Source organism: Sphaerodactylus townsendi, linkage group LG02 (genome assembly GCF_021028975.2).
Source record: "Sphaerodactylus townsendi isolate TG3544 linkage group LG02, MPM_Stown_v2.3, whole genome shotgun sequence".
Taxonomy (NCBI): domain Eukaryota; kingdom Metazoa; phylum Chordata; class Lepidosauria; order Squamata; family Sphaerodactylidae; genus Sphaerodactylus; species Sphaerodactylus townsendi.
The window spans coordinates 66,190,584-66,211,004 of NC_059426.1; the positions used below are offsets into that span (position 1 = coordinate 66,190,584).

Genomic DNA, 20,421 nt, shown 5'->3' on the forward strand with positions numbered 1-20,421 from the left:
CAACATTATGCTAAGAATGTCATGGGAACTTTGACTCCCTAGAAACCAGTAGTGGCTCCTTCTGTCTTAGAGCTGACAATGACTCCAGTTCTCAACCTTCTCTCTGCAGATTGTCCAGAAATATGAAATAAGACCGGACCCACAAGGAGGTAAAGTTCAACCCTTAGCCCGTGTGACCTTGGTGGCAGACAGACCCATCAACCTTCAGTTCCTGGACAGATGGATGGATGATTCTTCACATGCCTTTAGATAAGCAGCAATAAAGGTCTTTTCTACAGCCATAAGCTTGAATTCCCATCGTGCATATTCTATTCCCAGTCTAGTGACTTTGTACCTTGAATTTATAACAGTGGAAGTAACTTTTCACAAATTGTGTTCTAGCTCTGCTGAGAGCTTTGGGGAAAAATAAAAGGACAGGATAAGGGTTTTAAAATAAATTGCATACCTACTGTAAGCTTCATTTTAAGAAACTGAACAAACTGCAATCTTTGGACTTTGCCATCATGGTCTGAAAAAAATCATTTTTCTCCCATCTTTTTGTGCTTAACATTCAGCCTGATAAACAGTTCCAGGGAATCAAGAGCTGCACTCACTCTTGGTTGCTGCATACATGTATGTTCATCCCTTGATGGCTTCAGCATGGTTGCTGAACAAGCTTTTCTAGATCAGATATCACTCCCAAATAATCATTTTGATATATATTCTCATACTGAGATGAATTTGTGTGTTTATCAGTACTTTAAAGTCATATTATTCCAAATGTTTGGAACCTAACAGGAAAAATCCTCCAGCACACTGAAACACCCTTTTGAACATATCAGCCAATGTTTCAGTTCAACAGCTAAAAGTGTATACATCCCACCAAAATTCATACCAGAATGATTCAAATATATACATAGCTGCATATAAATTAATTGGGAAATCCTGCTACATCATAGGTGAGTGGTGAGTGGTAAGCAGGATGTTTATCTGGCCTACTAAGCCAACACTTCATGAGGTCATGTGTCTAGGGATGACTCTCTTTATACCAGTAGTGGCATGAGGACTGATGTGCTGATGATTCTACTCTCATCGTTGCACACCAGTGGCAGTGATGGATAGCTGTGCTATTGGGCTGGGGAACGAACAGCAGAGTCCACTTTGTTCCTATTGTACTAGGGGGTTCTTCTAGCTAGCCCATCAAAACCTAAGGGGGTGGTGAAAATATATGCTAGGGCAAGGGTCTCTAACCTTGATGAACCTTTGGGGCCCTTTTGACATGTTGAGAAAGATTAATGGATATTACAACAATATGGCTGCTGAAGAGGACAGTAACAAAAAGTCAGGAAGGTCTAAGCTAAGCAGCTTCCTATTATGGCCGCAGCCATTGCCAAATAGGTGTGCTCCAGGCAGACCTAAAAGTGGTGCCTCCTGAGGTCTTCTGAAGTGCCCCTTGCTGAAAAACCCACAGTTGGCTGTTTGCTTTAGGGAACAGTGGAAGAAGCAAGTGGGCACAAAGCAAAACACCAGTTCCAGTTTCTATCTTGGTGAAAGCAGCAGCTACATCTAAAACCAACCCTCATTTGTTGTTAGAAAAGATGGATTAAATATGCACCACTACGTTCACCCATTTAAGTACTATGGATATTTGCCATATATGTTTCTGGTTTTATTTATGCATTTTTATACTGCCAGTAAATGAGTTACAGGCAAGCCTGTCCTTACTTCTCTGTTATATTACTGCAAGTTACCACCTGCCTCGTCTAGATACAGTAAGAGTCTTTTGCCTTTCATTGCTGGGCACACTGCGCTTGGCTTTCGGGGGAGTAAAGCTGAACATTATGTCGTAAGTCACCAGGTAGCCGCTGTTGTACATGTATAACTTTTGATCATTGGGATTGTAGTTCACACTTTGTGCTACATCTGCGAGTTTCTCCATGGTAATTTCTAAATTGGTTTCTTTGCTTGTTTCGGTGTTGTACATATAAAATATTAATTCCTTATGTGCACTCACTCGCTTGAGGGCATACAGTATCCCACAGATCATGAACGTGTTGGTTACTTCAGGCTTGTTCAAGGAAGTTTCCCAAGTCTTTGTTACCTCCATAGTCTTAGGATCTAATTTCCCAATGATTATCTTCCCCTTACTTTTCTCTGTGGAATACGTTATCCACAGGCCCTTCTCATCACCAGCAAAATCAAAGTCCTGCCAACCGATACCATTGTAGGAGAACCAGTTGTTGAAAACAGCAAGGCCCAGTTTCTGGCGTTTAATATGATTGTTTGACAGCTTCTGTTTGCACAGGTTCCTGGAATTGTAGCAGTTGTAATACAAGGTGCCGTTGTACAAGACCATCCCACTCCCCTGTCCACAGTTGATAAAGTTCCAGGTGAGCCCAATCTGTTGGGAAAGGGTTCTTTCCACTTGATTTTTGTATAACAGTAGGTCATTATAAGTGTTGTAAACGCGATAGGTCTCCATTATACGTTCATCAGTGTTGAGTGGAGCAACCCAATATAAGCCTGGATTTTTGTTGTTCAAAGCAAAGTCCTTGCCCCAACCACCAGATTTGTAACTGAACCCTCGCCAGTTGAGTTTCACTATGAATGGCTTGCTAACATTGAGCAAGATTTTGTCATTACAGGTTCCTACAAGGAAAAAAGGAAACAGAAAGAGAATGATATACCTGCTGCTTTGATGCTGCTTCTATTGAGCACATAACTCCATTTTCTGTGTCAAAGATTTGTCATTTTATCTTTCCTTTTAGAAAAGGTTTATATCCTACCAGTCTACATTTGGATCAGCCCATACTTATTTGTTCTCAGTATACCTTTTCTGCATAACACTACCAAACTTCTTCTCCTTGTATTACATTTCCTTTCTGGAGGTCTTAACTATAGAACTGTGCAGCCATGGAAGTGAAAATAGCACATTTAATAGGAACTCCTTCCAGTACTGACAGTATGATAGGGAACTGGTTAGGAACTGGTATGATTGGGAACTGACCCAGTGAAGGAAAAGTAAGAAGAACAGGCCTAGGATGAAGACAAGGCTTTGATAACCAGAAATGTTTTGTGAGCCTGGTGTCCTTACATCTATACCAGGGGTAGGGAACCTGCGGCTCTCCAGATGTTCAGGAACTACAATTCCCATCAGCCTCTGTCAGCATGGCCAATTGGCCATGCTGGTAGGGGCTGATGGGAATTGTAGTTCCTGAACATCTGGAGAGCCGCAGGTTCCCAACCCCTGATCTATACAGTGAGGATATTGTATGTGTTGCTGATGAAGAATTCATGTTAGTGAGTGAAATGCTTTCAACATCAATGGCATGGAATGTGCATAGAAATCTATGACCATTTATGTATGCACTACTTTCCCTGTGGCTGTTTGTTTCACAGTGTGGTTTCCCACCATTTTTGATTGCACTGGGATTCTTCTCCTGCAAAATGTCCCTAGCTGAGTGGATCTGCCATTTTGCCCACCTGCCACTTCCCTGTTTTTTTCTGTGCAACCTTCATTCGGGGAGGTTGCCTTCCACTTTTCCCCCCTGCCATCTTTGGTCTAACATTACTTAATTGAACCATGTCAATTTCACTGGGTCTATCCTGCAGCAATAGACCTTCATTAAAAAAAACCCTCTTCTGATTGTTCTGAAATGGTGGCCCAAAGATTGGGAGGAACTTCTGTGTGGGAAGGTGAGGAGTAGCAAGAAAACCTGAAGAAATCCTGACACATATGGATTTCCTTTGCTTTTCCTGTGAAGGGAGAGAGATCTGAGAGGGTTGTGAATTCTGAAGGGGGTGGGGACATGTGCATAACTGAGAATCCAACCCTTAATGAATGCACTCTCAATGTGAAAGTGACCACAAATGCGTAAATGGCTTATGAAAAATTTCAATTCCAACCCATACCAACAAATCCCTACCACCAATAGCAATTGGTGCCAATACTTACCAATCGCAGGTCGTGTGAGACCAGCGGAAGGTAGTCCAAAATTGGGATTTCCAGCAGCTTCTTCACAATCAGCCAGTTGTTTACGGATGGAGTCAATTTCCCTTCGTGTTGCCAGCACATTGTTTTCATCAAAAGTTTCCAGCTGCCACACCATGCTGGAGATATTGTTGATCTATAACATATGGCACATATATTATAGAGCAACCGCAGCAGATCATAGAAACTTCAGTTTCTAGCTGCCAGAGGTTATTGGGAGTGGAGCTGAGATGCAGATTTAAGCTGTCACCTTCTGAGAACCAATGTCGCCTTCTTGATTTTCACTTGATTTATGCTCGAGGTAATTCTATGCTAAGTGACAATATACCCCCAGAGATCTTTCTAGTAGCATGGGAAATGCTATTAACGAGGGGCGGGTGTTTGGTGGGGTGGAGAAATAAAGACTGTTTCAACATGATTACACACTCAAAGGAAGTTGACTCAGAATGGGAAAACAGTGGAGGAAAAATGTAGGAAAAACGTTTTTGGAACCCAATGAAGGGAAAACATGTCAAATTAAAAGAAAACATTGCATTTGGAGGCAAGATACACTATATACAACTCATGCAGAAAAGGCCTTCCTTAGTTTGCTGATTTTCCTGACAGCTTTTTTCCTTTAACTTTTTGTTAAAAGGCATAAGGCACATAGAACTTACGAGAATTGAAAAAGTGATAACCAAGGACAAAAAATCCCCACATGTAATACCTTTTATAAGAACAAATCAAAACATCACAGGGCAGCATGATTTTTTTGAGTTTTAATTACTCTTCACCAGGTTGGATGTTACAGAAAGAAAAGTGTGTTTTGCGTCATTTTACAAGAGACTCCAACCACTCTCAAACACACATTTTCTTCAATAGCATTCAACATTGATTGATTGATTGATTGATTGATTGATTGATTGATTGATTGATTGATTGATTGATTGATTGATTGATTGATTGATTGATTGATTGATTGATTGATTGATTGATTGATTGATTGATTGATTGATTGATTGATTGATTGATTGATTGATTGTTTAGGCTTCTATACCGCCCCATCCCCAAAGGAGAACCTGAAAATGAGCAAACTGTTTTGTGTAATTTTGCAAGAGACATTGCCCACAGACAGTTTACATATTTTCAAGTTCTCCAGAATTCTTCATCAGCCATGAGAGTATGACTTAAGTCTGATAATTAGTTCCTCAGAACTCAACTCTATTAAACTGTCCAGTGTCTTTTTGGGAAAGAGAACTGTTGTCTTGGCCACCATTTGGACAGAACATAAAACAGCTTCAGGACTTTGTCTCAGCTTATTACCCGCTTTGAGAAAGCAAAAACACATAAGGTAAAGTTCAGTAAGCTCAAATCTATCCAAATTCATGTCCCAATACAAAAAGGTTACAATTCAGATTCAGTTCCAATTAATAACAAAATTACAAATCAATAAAATGTCTATTTTTTACACTGTTCATTTCAAATGCAAGCTAAATTAAAGTAAAAGTTCATTCTAGACTTCTCATTTTTCTCTGTGTGGAGGGGTAGGGGGTGGGGGGCAGGACAGACAGCAGTCACAGTTGTCTGAGGGAGATCAGCATCATTCCTTGGTAACCTGTGTCTATGTGTCATGTAATGCTTAGAGTGCAGAATTAGGCTCAGACTCACTTGGACCAATCACTTTCTCAGCCTAACCTACCTTAGAGGTTTACTGTGATGATAAAATAGAGAGAGGGAGAAACGTGTATGCCTCTTGACGCTCTTAGGAGGAAGAGTGGAATAAAATGGTAGATAGAGTGATAGAATGCATACAAATCTAGAAGGTACCAGTTAAAACACTGGTAAATCGAGTGTAGGATCGAGAAGAAATAGATGAAACTGAATGAATGCTTAAAAACCACCGTCTTTCCAGGAGTATCAGTACAGACAACATGAGTTTGAATGAATGGCAGTTAGCTGCAGATCTACAGATCAATCATTCCTAGTGCACAAAGTTAAGAAAAACAGGCCATTTCTGATGGAAACTGTGTGTGTATATAAATGTAGCTTGTATTCTGTAAGTACAAACATATTTCCTGGATGTCAATGGATATTTTCACCTAGTCTGAAGACTTTTGATGTGTGGAGAATCTCCCTCCCTTTACTTCCTGTACTTATTTAGTTTGCCCTACTTTCCTCTTGGACTCAAGTTCATTACACATCTTTTCCTGGATGGTACCACTTCAAGCATGGAAGTTCCAGTATCCCACCATTACAAGAAAAGAAAAGAAAAAGCTTTCTTGCATGTAGAAAACTAACAGGCCAGAGAGAAGAACTCTAAGCTGGCCTTCACACTGTCATTTCTTTATTGAAAATTGTATTTTCTTTTGCCATCAAGTCACAATTGACTTATGGCGACCCCTTGTGGGATTTTACAGGCACCAGACATTCAGAGGTGGTTTGGCATTGCCTGCCTCCGCATCATGACTCTGGTATTCCTTGGAGGTCTCCCATCCAAATACTACCTAGGACTGACCCTACTTAGCTTCTGAGATCTGAGAAGATCAGGCTAGCTGGGGTATCCAGTATTAATTTCATAATAACACTTCCATATAAGGAACAGGCACCCCCATGATGGCCCGTGTAAATGCCTGGTTTAATAAACCACCTTGAGCCGGTTGGGGTTCAAGTCTGCCCTCCCTAACCCATAAAATGACAAATGCCACCACAAAACAACTTTAAAATTGTCATTTTAACAGAACAGCAGACAAGGAAGGAAGGAAACAAAAATGCAAATAATGGGGATGTGAGAATCTAATGCCCAGGAGCCACCTGTGCCTAAACAACTGGATCTGGTGATTGGTACCCAGGACATTAAAGAGGGTAGGATTATCCCCAGATTATCCCCAGATTGGCACCCAGGACATTAAAGAGGGTAGGATTATCCCCAAGATTGACTGTGGTGGGTTTTCTGGTCTGTGTGTCTGTGGTCTGGTGGGTTTTTCTCCTCTAACACATTGGTTTCCAATCTGGGATATGTGTACCCTCAGGGATAAATGGCAGAGAGTTAGAGGGTACGAGGGAGAAATTATTTAATGGTGGAGAAAAAAGTGGCCCATACACACACACACACACACACACACACACACACACACACACACACACACACACACACACACACACACACACACACACACACACACACACACACACACACACACACACACACACACACACACACACACACACACACACACACACACACACACACACACACACACACACACACACACACACACACACACACACCCCCCCCCGGCTGCTGGGGGAAAAGCCTGTGGTTGCTTTCAGGTTGGGACTTATTGCTGTTTGCGCTTCTCCTCCACCCTGCCAGTTGCAGGGCAACAATTGCTTGCTGTCTCCCTGGCTTGGCTCTTTCCTGATGCCCGCTGGTCCTGTGAACTGGGGGTGGGTGGGGACCATAATCCCTGGGGGTGGGTGAAATCTGAATCTGATTTCAGCCCCAAGGCTGCTGAGAAGTCTTGGGACCAGTGTTGAGGGGGACAGGAAGGCTGTCCACATTGCAAACACAAATGTTTCTTTCTTCAACTGTCCCTGCCCCAATCCTAGGATGCTGAGGTGGGCAGCCCGTTGGCCTGTGGAAGCATTTATTCTGGAAAGCCTGGTAGACCCTGGAAATTTTGATGGTCTCTAAGGTGGTGCTGGGCTGAGAATTCTGTGCCAGGTGTGAGGGTTTGTTTGTTTGTTTGTTTATTCGTTTTATAGAGGGCTCTGATGACATGGGAAGTGCCTGGAGATTTGGGGTTGAAACCTGGGAGGGCTAATTTTGGGGAGGAAAAGGGCCTCCACAGGGTACAATGCCATTGGAGCCACCCTCCCAAGCAGCTATTTTCTCCAAGGGGGGTGATCTATGTCATGTGGAGAATCGTTGTAGTTCTGGGAGCTGTCCAGGCTCCACCTGGAGGCTGGAAACCATAACTCTCATAGTCAGAGAACTACATTTCCTGGAGCTTCTGGGGGAGAGGGAGATGGTGAAGCCAGCTCTTGCATGTTGTCAGAAGAAAGTGGCACAGAGGTTCTGAAATGGGCAGTGCCAGGCCTTTTGTGAGGGCATGACTGCCCTCTCCTGGGCCGGTTCAACCTCTTTGCTGAGACCCCAGTTCTGGCTTCTTGAGTGAGGTTTCTGCCTTCCTGTTTGAAGTAGTCAGAAAAACACAGCCAGATGCTGAAACTGGTGTTGCAATGCAAGGGAGAGAGGAGGGTGTGCACCTCAAATCCTCTTCATGTGGCTGCAGGTTCCAGAGGCACATTTAGAAAGGAGATGCCATTGAAGGAGGGAGAGGAGAATTGGGGGTGGCAGGGAGAAAGAGGGACCAGATGCTGGTGAAGCAAGGAAGGTGGAGCAGACACAAAAAGGGGGAAAGAAGTGGGGATCTGAGAGTGATATTTGGGGGGTTGATGGGGCAGGTGCCAAAGAAAGAACTGAGAAAGATGAGTGAGTGTCTCCCTCTTGCTGGGAACAAATCTTCTAGACCAGTTGTTACCAACCTGGGATATGTGGAACCCCAGAGGTATGCGCCAGAGTGTTTGGGGGTGCATGAAAAATTACGTAATGGGTTTGCTAATATGGGAGTACAGTTTTAGGGAACTGGGTTGCCAAGGGGTATGAGAGTGAAAAAAAGGTTGGGAACCACTGTCCTAACGTTTTACCCACATCTGTGGCCGGCATCTTCAGTCATGGCAAGATGTGTTTCTCTCCATGGCACAATGAATCACATCTGACTATAACATATCTCTGAAGTTGCCAGCCATAGATGCAGGTGAAATGTTAGGAGCAAAAACTACCAGACTATGGCCACAAAGCCTGAAAAATCCACACCAGCCAGTTGATTCTGGTCATGAAAGCCTTTGACTATCCCCAGTATTAATTCAAGGCCTCCAGTCCCTCATTGGTAGGGGTATGGATGGAGTAGTCAGGTGCCCATATGAATCATATAGCAACAAGCCAGGTTCATGTACATCATGCCTTAATCATGATTGAATGTAATATTTGAATTCAGGCTTATTTTCACCTACCTCACCGATCAGCCGATCAATTCCCCCATCGGTTGCATTCAGGATGATACTCAGGTCTTTGCCAATGTTTTCCAACTCTGCAATCGTACCTTGGACTCTCAGATAGTCTGCATTATCCTTAAAGCCTTTCCCTTCATACTGATTTATTATTTTAGTCAGGTTATCCAGTTTGTTCTGAAATTCTATGATTCTAAAATGAATTTTTGAAACCTAGAGAAAAATAAGAAACATTTGCAGTGTTCCCTTGTCACAAGACATGACAAAAATCCCTTTCATCAACCGTCCTTTCAGAACCATGCACTGAGATTAAGAACCAGAGTGGTCTGTGCATACAAAATAGGGCTTGAATTTTAACACGCTAGGTGTGGATCCAAGTGACAGTTCAGCAGTTCAACTCCTTGCTAGTTTTCTCTATGTAGGAATCTTCTGTGGGAATTCTCAGGCAGCATCCCCACGGACATTTTTATGTGACTTGGCTTCCACTTTTCTGCCGTGTGTGTTTGTGGAGTGGGGGGGCGGGAACATCACACAATATTGCTATCTAAAAGTCATGCTTTCAGGTTTTCCTATGTTTTGCTGTGATCTTTTTGTAAAATGCTGTTGAAGCTATGAATGCTGGGAATTTCACAATGAACCTGCTCAGCTGCCAAACAGCTGCCAGACAAGCTGATCAAAAGAAGACCCACAGCTGATTAGGTGACTAGCTGGGAGTCATGCTCTGATCTACCACATTGCCCTTAGAAAAAAGCTACACAGTGAAGATGGAAATCAGAAGGGAGATGAGAAATTGATCATTTCTTCTACCTCTCCACACACACCCTACTTGGTGTTCTGAGACTGGAAAGACCATAGAGTGGAACCACAAACTCCTTGGACATTCCAATCACAAAGCAGTTTATCTGGTTCCTGTGGCTATCTTTCCTCTCTGAGTCCTGTCATTGTTGGAATTTCCAGCCTTGCTTTGCATGCAGCAGCAGCAGCAGCAAGAGCAGCATGAAATTCTGGGAAGCTGCATGAACATTCTAAAGGTGACAGTTAAATTCCATTGGTAGTGTTCTGTTCCCTCACACACACTCTGAAACTTCCTGACTGACTAACTAAGGCTCATTCCGCACATGCAGAATAATGCACTTTCAAACTGCTTTCAGTGCTCTTTGAAGCTGTGCGGAATAGCAAAATCCACTTGCAAACAGTTGTGAAAGTGGTTTGAAAACGCATTATTTTGCGTGTGCGGAAGGGGCCTAAGAGAAAAGATGTGCTCTGTGCTTTGTATAGTGTTGTAAACCAAATGATATAGAAATGTGCTCTGACTAGACTAAAAGATATTCGCAACCAAACCGTAACAAACCATTAGCCCTGCATGTAACTATTATTATGTGTTACTGTGTATATAATGTATATATATCTCTCAGGTTGAGTAAAGTTCTGCTTATGTTTTCATGAACTTCTGAGGTAAAAAGGCTGGTCTTTTGACAGATAACTATTCTAATTTGACGTGCCACACAATCCACATTTCCGGCCGCAACTTTGCTTGACAGGATTATATATACCAAATATACCTGTTGCCCTTCTGTCATTCCCGTCCCAGAGTACTGATACTATTCCTAGAGGCTGTCATTCCACTCTGGGGCCTGTGATTCAAATTGTGGAACACTTCTACTACTCCCAGTGACCATCATTCCACTCTGGAAGTTGTCATTTTGGTCCCAGAACACTTCTGCTACTCCAAGAAGTTCTCATTCTGTTCTGGGAGCTGTCATTCCAGTCCAAGAGCGCTTATGCTACTTGCAGGGGTTATCATTCCAGACAATCTATCTGGGCCCAGATATATGGGCTCAGAGCAATCTATCTGGGCCCAGAGATCCCCATTATAAATCCATTCTGCATATTCATTATGTGCTGTAATGTATTTCAGTGGAAACCATGTAGTAGGAATTCCTGGCTCCCATTATATCCAATTGGCATTCCAGCATCTCCCCCCCTTTCCCCCCTCAATGGGCAGTCATTCATTTTAATACATCCCTCTTTGTTAAATTGGTTGGTGTGGATTCTCTAGTTTGGCATTTGAAGTTTTAGGCTTGCCACATAACCCCATGGTTCTGTTGGACTTTTGGGGGGTTCTGTTTACATTCAGTTTGCTTTTTGCCAGTGGTTGGTTCACTTGATCTTGTGTTTTTGGCTATTCTTTTTTTTTTTGCACTGGAGAAAGTATGCAATTCCCCTCCCCTCATAGGAAATAATGGAGGATGGCTGGGACACCTTATTCAAGGGCCAATAGAAAAACCTGACTTTCCCACAGTAGTGAACTTGGGGCACATAACCTGTACAGAAATGGTGTTTGCTTCCACCTTTGCTCTGCTTTTAGTTGTTCGTTAAGCAAATTTCATAATATGTCTCTTTTGTTTTCTCTTCCACAGGGAACTCAGCCCAAGTAAGTACTGACCCTTTCTTACAGCTCAGAGAAGGTGAGCATGTCACAATGTTGCAAACTCATGTAATACACTTTTGCGTGTGTGCGTGTGTGCGTGTGTGTGTGTGTGTTGTGCCATCAAGTCGCTTCTAACTCCTGGCAGCCCTATGAATTAATATCCTCCAGAACATCTTATTGTTAACAGCCTTGCTCATGTCTTGCAAACTGAATCCCATTGCTTTCCTTGTAGAGTTAATCCATCTCGTGTTGGGTCTTCCTCTTTTCCTCCTGCCTTCAATCTTTCCTAGCATTATTGTCTTTTGCTGTGACTCTTGTCTTCACATTATGTGGCCAAAGTACAACAGACCTAGTTTAGTTATCTTAACTTCTAGGTATATTTTAGGGTTGAGTTGATCTAGAATCCACTTATTCCTTTTGTGTGTGGAGGGGGGGCAGTCTACAGTACCTTTAACACTCTCTTCCAATGCTACATCCCTGCCCTTTTTAACTATTTTCCCTGGAATGTAAGGCATTATAGCATATCCAACATCGCCAGCATAAACAGGGAATAAGATGAGAAAAAATGCTGAAAACAGTGTTTGAAATTAGTCTTAACATGTTCTGAGAAACTCTTCTCTACCCGCAAACATACCTCTATGTGATATCATGTTAGAAAATAGGTGGAACCAGGTGGAATGGGAAGCACTGCATTTTGGTTTATTGATGCTACAGCATGATCTCTTACCTTTTCTTCCTCGATGCCACCAGTAGAGGTGAAATTTCCCAAGGCCCTTTCAAGGAAAGTAACCATACTTGTAGGAAAGGCAGTGTCAGGGAGCTCCATACTGCAGATACACTCTTCATTCAAGTCACTTGATGTTTCTGTATCATGGAAAATGATGTGATCTGCCGTAACCTGGAAACAGAAATGCAAATGAGCAGTTTTTGGCTTTGTTGTGTGAGCCTTTTGCTCTCCAAGGGTCAGAGCCTTGGAGGGAAGAAAAGGTAATCAAACAGGCAGTGCCTAAAAGCGGCACCCTCACCCCGGTGCCCTTCATATGACACCGGTGGGAAGATGCCACTTTCCAAATAACTCATTGAGGGAGTTAGGAAAGGAACATTTTCTCACTGTTTTGGGGGGGAGAGCACGACGCTACTGTGCTGCAGCAGCGGCAGCTGTGCGAACAGCATCCCAGGGACAGTGTTTTTACCGTCCCTAGGGCTCTGTTTTTGGCCCATGCAGAAACGGCCTTGAATCTACAAAGAATCTACAGAGAAAACAGCAGGAACACCTGAGGGAAATAAGTGGTTTTGTGAAGGAGTGAAGCCACCATGGCTCACCATGAATTTGAAAGTCTACTTATGAAGGTGGAAAGATTTCTATATCACCTTCAAGAGGAACTGTTGAGGAAGCTTTGGCTTGCTGAGGCAGATTGGATCGAGAAGACCCGGCTTAGGCGAGTCGAAGGAGAGTCGGATTTGCGTCAAAAACTGTGCCAGTGCAGACAACCCGAGTCGGACACAAGTCGAGCTCCGCTGGCAATGCGCTGTGCGGAAACACCCTGAGAGTCAGTTTGCCTTGATCAAGCATGTATCTGAATGGACCAGATCTAAGAGGATGAGGGGCTTTCTATATTGCTGAAACTGAAAGACCAGAATGCAGAGTTCAGTGCTGAAACCAAGGAGACAGCACTTCAGAAGCGATATACTGAGAAAATAAAACTACTTGAATTTAGGGAAAAAATGAAAGAGACATTGAAATGTTGGTGGAGAGGAAGCTGCTACTGGCTGTGAAATCAACCCAGAGGAAATTTTTCAAGAAATGAGGGCAGACAGGTAATCCTCAGCAAAGAGAAAAGCTGAACTTTAGCAGCCTGTCCTATCAGATTGAAAAGGGACTAAAAACGAGGCACTGATCATAGAAGCTGTCATCAAGGTAATTTCTCCTGAACTCAGTCTAAGGAGCTATTTGGAGGGGGAAAGGGATCTCAGCTTAACAAAATTAAGGTACATCTTGAGATCCTGTTATCAAGTAAAAGATATATGATATGATATCTTAGTCAGCTTCCTTCCTGTCTTTGGCCACTGAAACATGAGCACTCGGGGCTTGGGCTTAGGCCATGCTTTTTGTTTTGTTTTTGTTGGTATTTGCAAGTGTCTGTCACAATCCAGCTACTAAAGGGTAAACTGTCTTTTATGTAAACCAGTTGCTGAGATCACTGTTTTATGACCTACTCTATTGATTAGCTATTGGTTAATCAATCAGACCTTGGTTACAAGCTAATTGTCACATAGCCTGAGGTTATAAAGTTAACTCTATTTCTTTGTTTGAGAGTATAGCACACTTGTTCAAAAGCCACGAGGCAAGTTAGCAAATTACCTGCAAAGATGTAGTCTTCTACTGTAAATATATAACAGAGCAGAATACCTTGTTATTGTTTTATCTCCATATAACCCTTCCCTAAACTAGTACATTATATTTTTATATGAAAGCAATTCAGCATCCCTGCATATCTTTATTTGCCACCGCGCATCTCTGCTACTTAAGAATCTCTTTGAATATATTTTCAAACCCTTCAGTTTTGTTTTATTTTGAGCCTCCCCGTGCTGCCTAGAAGCCCTCCTGGAGGTTGCGTGGCAGAGCCAAAGTGGTGCTGTGGCTTGTTGCCACCAGGCTCTGGATTGGGCTGTTATTTACTTTATCTCACTGTTCTCCCCAATGGAAACCCAAAGCTGCTTATTTTGTTTCTTCCCTCCTCCATTTTATCCTCACAAAAACCCTGTAAGGTAGGTTAGGCTGAGGTTGTGTGAGTGACCCAAGGTGATCCATCAAGTTTCCAGGGTGAAAGTGGGATTTCAACCTAGATTTTCCATATCCTAGTGATCTAGTCTGACACTTTAACCATTCAGTATGGTGGTTCTCCCTTGTAATAATTTTTTCTTATGTGGAAGCAAGGAACACTACCAGTCATGGTGCCATACATCAAGGTGGTTGCAAGAAAGAGTTCAGGTGGGAGATGACAGATGGTCACTCCAAAGGTCAACCAAACATCATGACCCCACAGTCAGAGACAACACATACTGAAAGTATCTAATCAGAGTAGAGACGAGCCAACTAACATAGGGCTGAATGAAGTGATGACTACTTATATCTGTCATCACACTCCTGAGCAGTGGCGTATTTGCCTAGGGACAAGGCCCTTGTCCCCGGGCACCACTGTTCTGGTCACATGGGGGGTGCAAAATCGGTCCCCCACATGACCAGGAAAACAGCAGTGGGGGGGATGGAGCCAGGCGCCCTTGACCCTGCCCATGTTGATGATACATGGGTGGGGTTGAGGGCACTCGAAGACGACGAGGCGGCAGAACTTTCTGCTGCCGTCATCTCCGAGCTCCCTTGACCCCACCCATGTCATCATCAACATGGACATGGGCAGGGTCAAGGGTGTCCAGCTCTGCCCCCCTCCACCCCAGCTCTGCCCCCCCTCCGTGCCCCCCTGCCAGCTGGGCTCCCAGCCGGCAGCCAGCAGTCCCTTCTGCCCTCCCCTCTGGGCAGGCCAAAAGAGACTGCAGCCCCCAACTTCGGAGAGCTGCTTTTATAAACACTGAGTGGAGTGGGGCTTGGGGAGGATGGCCATGCCCCAAGGGTGTGTGGCCCCAACCCTGAACCCCACCCCCCAGCCTCAGTGCTTATAAAAGCAGCTCTCCAAGGCCGGGGACCACAGTCTCTTCTGGCCTCCCTGGAGGGGAGGGCATAAGGGACTGCCAATTGCCAGCTGGGGGGGCAGGGCCCAACCCCCAGGCAAGGGTGGGGCAGGAGCAAGGGGGCAGAGTCCCGCCCCCAGGCAGCAGGGGTGGTGGTGCCTGGAGAAAATTTGTCTCCCGGTGCCATTTACCTCCGGTACACCTCTGCTCCTGAGCAAAATCCCAGAATGGTAACTTGATGGGAAAGAAATGTATTACCTAGTGCTTCTTAAATCAAGTCAAAATGTCAGCTTTGTGGGATACACATGCACAAGTATGCAGGGTGGAAAACAACCTCCCAGGAGTATCCTGAGAAAGTTAGAAAAACTGTTACAGATACATAAAAAACTGAAATAAAAAGCAGCAAATGAGCCATCAGTACCTCCTAAAGGGAGAATCAAGGACCAGTTTGTCACCAGATGATGAGGTTTTGATTGTCCCTATTCTTATTAGCTCATACAAAATGGAAAATGTGATAACTGGCTAAAGTGTAATTAAGAAAATAGCTGCTATTGTACTGGTTAAGATTGTGAAACATCTGAATCCCACCTTATTAATAAAATGAAAGTCATATTACCATACCTTGACACAGAGAAAATGCAGACCTTTGTGAACATGATCAAAGTCAACAATCTTGGTCATGTATGTGAACTTAAGGTTGGAAAAGGGGACGCTCTGGTTCCAAGGGGAAAGACTATCAATGTGAGGTGTAGGGTCCACCCCTGGCTTCACATGGGAAGTTTGAGAATTATATTTGAATGATATCCACATGCTTTGTGGCCCAAAGACCTTCATATTGAAGAAATTCTGACCCAACTACCAAGGGGATCAACCCTGTCTAGTAAATATCCCAGTCAGCATGCCTCACAGCATGGTACTGTGTTAAGGGGCAAGACACTGTCAGGAAGTCGCCATCAGATTAGGTCAGAAACCCTTGGGGATATTCAAAAATTAAAACTATTTCAAATAGTTTCTGACTCAAAACCTAACAACTTGCTTGAAGAACCCTGGCATTAGAACAGAGCATTTCCTACTCGTATGACATTCTAATTTACAGTGGCACCTTTGAAGAACACATGGAGAAGGTGAGGAAGGTGTTACAAAATCTACAGAAGTATGGTTGAAGCTTTCAAGTATACTCTCTTTAAAGAGAAGTAAATTAATTAGGAATGGTGGTGTCTGCAGAGAGTTACAGAGTGGATCAGTTGACACTTTGGCAGTTTTCACTCTGGCAGAACTAGCTCCAAAGACTTGGAAAACTTCATAAATCACTAGAGTTCCTTCCTTATTATTAAAAGTATATTCCAAACATAACAAAACCCTTGTATGACCTACTGGACTCTTGCCCAGGATCTATCACAACTAAATCTTACAGATCAATCCAGAGGAGGAAACCAATGGCTAGGGGGAAAGGGGATTTCTGGATACCTAGCTTCTACACAACCAATAACTTGGGCTAAAAACCACCAGAGCTCATTAAATGAACTACTTATTTATTATTTGTTTTATTTGTTTTATTTCTGCAATTTATACCCCATCCAGTGGTGGGATTCAGCAGGTTTGCACCACTTCGGCAGAACTGGTTGTTAAAATGGTGCTTGTAAGCAACCAGTTGTTAAATTATTTGAATCCCACCGCCAGAACCAGTTGTTAAATTATTTGAATCCCACCACCTATACCATAGTCTCACAGTGGCTTGACCACTTAACATGGCCTCCAGTAATGGCATACCCAAATACGTTATTATCTTTTATTTTATAGGTGGATGGCTCCAATGAAAAACTTGGTGCAGTTCTCTTATCAATGTCAGGAATGGCAACTCCAAGTTATTGGATATGGTTCAAGGAAACCATATCACAGCAGCAGAGAAAAAATGATCACCTGCATGCAACGAACCTAGAATTCTTGGCCTTGTGGGTACATCCCCACAGATTATTCCTGATTCTCAAATTTCATTTCTCTATTTTAACATTGACACTGTATGTCACTGCCTATCCACTTGCTGCACTTTTCTGGGTTCTCTGATCATGGCTTACCCTTCTGTTTGTTATATCAATGCAGAGGTCGATGCTTCCATCAGCAGCAGTGGCATTACCTAAAATCCCTTTTTGTTTTATCGCCAAAGGAAGAAGGGCCATCAATCTTCTTATGCATTTGACTTCTAATCAGAACTTCTTTCACCTCGACCACCATACTTTCATTTCTTTGAGCAATATACTCACCAAGGAGGTTACAATGAAGTAGAGTCGCAGCAAAGGCATAGCCATTGTTTCTGGAGTTTGCCACATCTACATGGGGGGCTTTTTTTGAACCCACTTTATAACTGGGAAGGCTCTGGGGGAAGGAGCAGAATGTTCCAGAGTGGAATTTCCCTAAAGATGGGAATTGGACTGGATGTTATGAACTTTCCAAAATTAGTTTCATTTGCACATTTATGAGCCTCTCAGAGGAGGTGTTCCTATCTAATCAGATAAAATTAAACCACAAGCAAGTCGGCTACAAGTAGTCATCTTGTGCTTTCTGCCTCCTCTGCTTCTCTTCAGATCACAATGAGAGTTAATTAAGAATCACAGAATGATTTTTTGGGTGTCACAGTCTACCATGATCCTGTCCTCCTCGCCAGGCTTTGGGTCACAAAACACGAGCCTGAGAAGAAAAATATATTAATCACTAGCGGCCCAGTGCACAATATTTTTGGGCAGTTGTCCACAAACGTTACAGTATTGAAGAAACTCAGGCAAAGTTGTCCCACTAGATTCTTTTACTAGTTCATCTCTTTGTGGGGAATATATAACTTGCTTTATAATTTTGAATCCTATGAATGATCTATTGTGACCAAGTGTAAGAGCAACTTGTTCCTCCAATCTCTAGGAGAAGCTGGGGTGTTTGGAATGACCAGCCCCTCTGCCAGTTACAAAGAAACTTTGTCATGCTCCCAACCCCTTTGTCTAGAGTAGCGTTTCAACTTTCAAGAATAGCCTAAGAGGGGAAAGCAAATCATTAAACAAATTGATAAATATGCCAGTTTTTTAATAGCCTGACTGGAACAAACACTGGGGGTGGTGTGGTGGAGGGGGACACAAAATCCCACCCTGAGCAGTCAGAGCTATTTAATGTTGAACTATTAAACAAAGTTAACAAATACTGTTGTGTGTCGCATATTATTCTTTTGGGATTGATCAGGGGTTCTTTCCATTTCTTAAGCTCTTATGGTTCCAAATGATGTGGTAAATTCATTTCTTCTTGGGTTCTTTATATTCAAATGGAGATCTTCTTCCACTCATTGTTGCTTGTTATTTCAGCATTCCCTGCCTTGAACAGGTTATCGCATGCAAGAAAAGTACTCCCCACGCAGTGTGGGAGAATGAGGGCTCACTGCTTGTTCTGCTTCTTGGGCTCAGAGCTAATCATTGCAAGAAGCATTGCTTTCATAGAACCATTGACAGAATACATGCTGCTCGCATTGGAACTATTCATTAACTTCAAAAAGAGAAGCTTGTCCTTATGGCCTGGAGAGCTGAAAGTGCTTCTTCCCACAGTATGTGACTCTTACAACACACAGGGAAAAAAAGGCATAACTATTGGGTTGGATCCAAAGGTTTCCATGAATAGAAAGAATGTCCAGAAATGATTTTTATACTGTTTCCCCTCAGCTGTGGCCTGCATTTTTCAAAAACACTGTACTGAAGGTCAGGAACCTTGCAGCGTTAAATGAAATGCAACATGAGGGGCTGCAGCAAAAGAAGGAATGGACAGTTATTGTTTTCAAAGGGTTTTTTAAAACTTCATGGTTAGTTCCATCCCTCTTGATACATATATCCAGCTGTATTGTTTTGCATATTGTTTGGGAAGGTTCCTTTACCCTCAGCCTTTGGAGATACAGGGGGGCTGCTGGATGAAGACATCAAACAGTCTATGAGGAAATGCAGATCCAGCTCATAATGTCTGACCTGCGTTCTTATTGATTCAAGGAAATTATGCAAAAGTACAAGGACATACACAGGATTTGTGCTAAACATCACCAGAACTGAGCTTTTTTTTTTTCTGGGTTGCTGTTCAGAATCCCAAACAAATTTTTACTGCTGAGGAGGAGGTTCATAAGAGCAAAGGATTAAGGAGGGAATTTCTGTTACTTCAGATAGTATGGGAAGTGCTTTTAACGCTCACCAGCTATAGAGTTTGACCACAGCCTCTCCATTAGAGCTACCACATTGTTAGAATAGTGAGTTATCCTGGCCAATAGAGGGAGCTACAACAAAGACTAGTCAGTAAGGAATTGGAATTGCAGCTCCTGGCCAGAGTACTAAAGAAGGAGTTTGGCTTGCTACCAGTTAGTCCTAACAAAGCCTGAGTTACTGAAAGTAGATCTCTGTTATCTTTGAACGATCCAATAAAATACATATGGTGAGTTTCCACATAGCTTTAATTTTGCATATTGTTTTGGAGGGTTTTCTACCCTCAGCAGCAGATCTTTGGAAGTGCAGGGGGACTGCTGAGGGGAAAAAAATTCAAAGAGTCTATGAGGAAACTGCTCATAATGTCTAACCTGAGTTCTTATCTATAAAAGGAAATTATATATAATTTATATAATTATAAGTAATTGAGATGATAAAATATTTGGTTCCTTAGTTATTTCCAGACAAAATGAGGAATCACTGGAGGAAAAAAAAACCCTCAACAACCTCACTATTAGTTGGAGCTAGTTGTAATGGATGAACTTCTTGGATTCTTTAGTTTGAGTTCAGTTTATTTCTATTAACCTGGATGTATATTACTGCACAACTGCTATTTTTAAACTGTCCAAACAATAAGACAAGAGTGAACCTGGACTAAGGATTATAGCAGTTTGGGAGATTTAACAAAAAATACAGACCTTACAGACTTTACATGCTTACCAGAGCTGGAACAGTGGGAGGCCAAGTTAGTTGGGATGAATGAGAACTACAGGCTGTTCGTTTGGGCCAACAGACAGGCCTTAAACCCTGTAAGCTGGGGTGTAAGGCCACGGAATATCATCACAGGGAAGGAAGGGATTTGGGGTGCTGGTTGACGGGGGATCTGAGTCTCTGACCACATTGGGGAGCCACAAATTTCAATGAAGTCCCCAGTGACTGGGAAGGAGTCCCAGAAATTGATTGGGCTGGTATGCTTTGCAGCTATGCTGAAAAGTGTCCAAATAGACTCCAAGATCAATAGTTCCAACTTTGAGCCTTAGGTACTTCCAGCTTGTTGTACCAGCACT

The 20,421-nt window shown here is 42.9% G+C and overlaps 2 protein-coding genes across 4 annotated transcripts in view; one reads left to right on the top strand and one right to left on the bottom strand.

The window, feature by feature from the left end:
- LOC125425853 (sterol 26-hydroxylase, mitochondrial-like) overlaps positions 1–18,321 on the top strand; it is a 37,255-nt gene extending 18,934 nt beyond the window's left edge. For 2 of the 3 annotated variants that reach the window (XR_007243463.1, XR_007243462.1), the window contains exons 9-11: positions 110–2,369; positions 11,443–11,456; positions 17,241–18,321. Coding sequence is in view for 1 of the 3 variants with exons in the window: in XM_048483574.1 (XP_048339531.1) it covers positions 110–253 (144 nt within the window). In the remaining 2 variants the exon portion in view is untranslated. Of the gene's footprint in view, positions 1–109; positions 2,370–11,442; positions 11,457–12,678; positions 12,775–17,240 lie in introns of those variants that run through there. The other variant, XM_048483574.1, reaches the window with a different exon arrangement.
- On the bottom strand, positions 1,639–12,444 carry LOC125425858 (olfactomedin-like; the record flags this gene model as incomplete). Its single annotated transcript, XM_048483587.1, has 4 exons — positions 1,639–2,628; positions 3,935–4,106; positions 9,026–9,235; positions 12,181–12,444. Coding segments are annotated over 4 exons (1,548 nt in total), but the record flags the coding sequence as incomplete, so codon positions are not given.
- Positions 18,322–20,421: the final 2,100 nt, after the last annotated feature.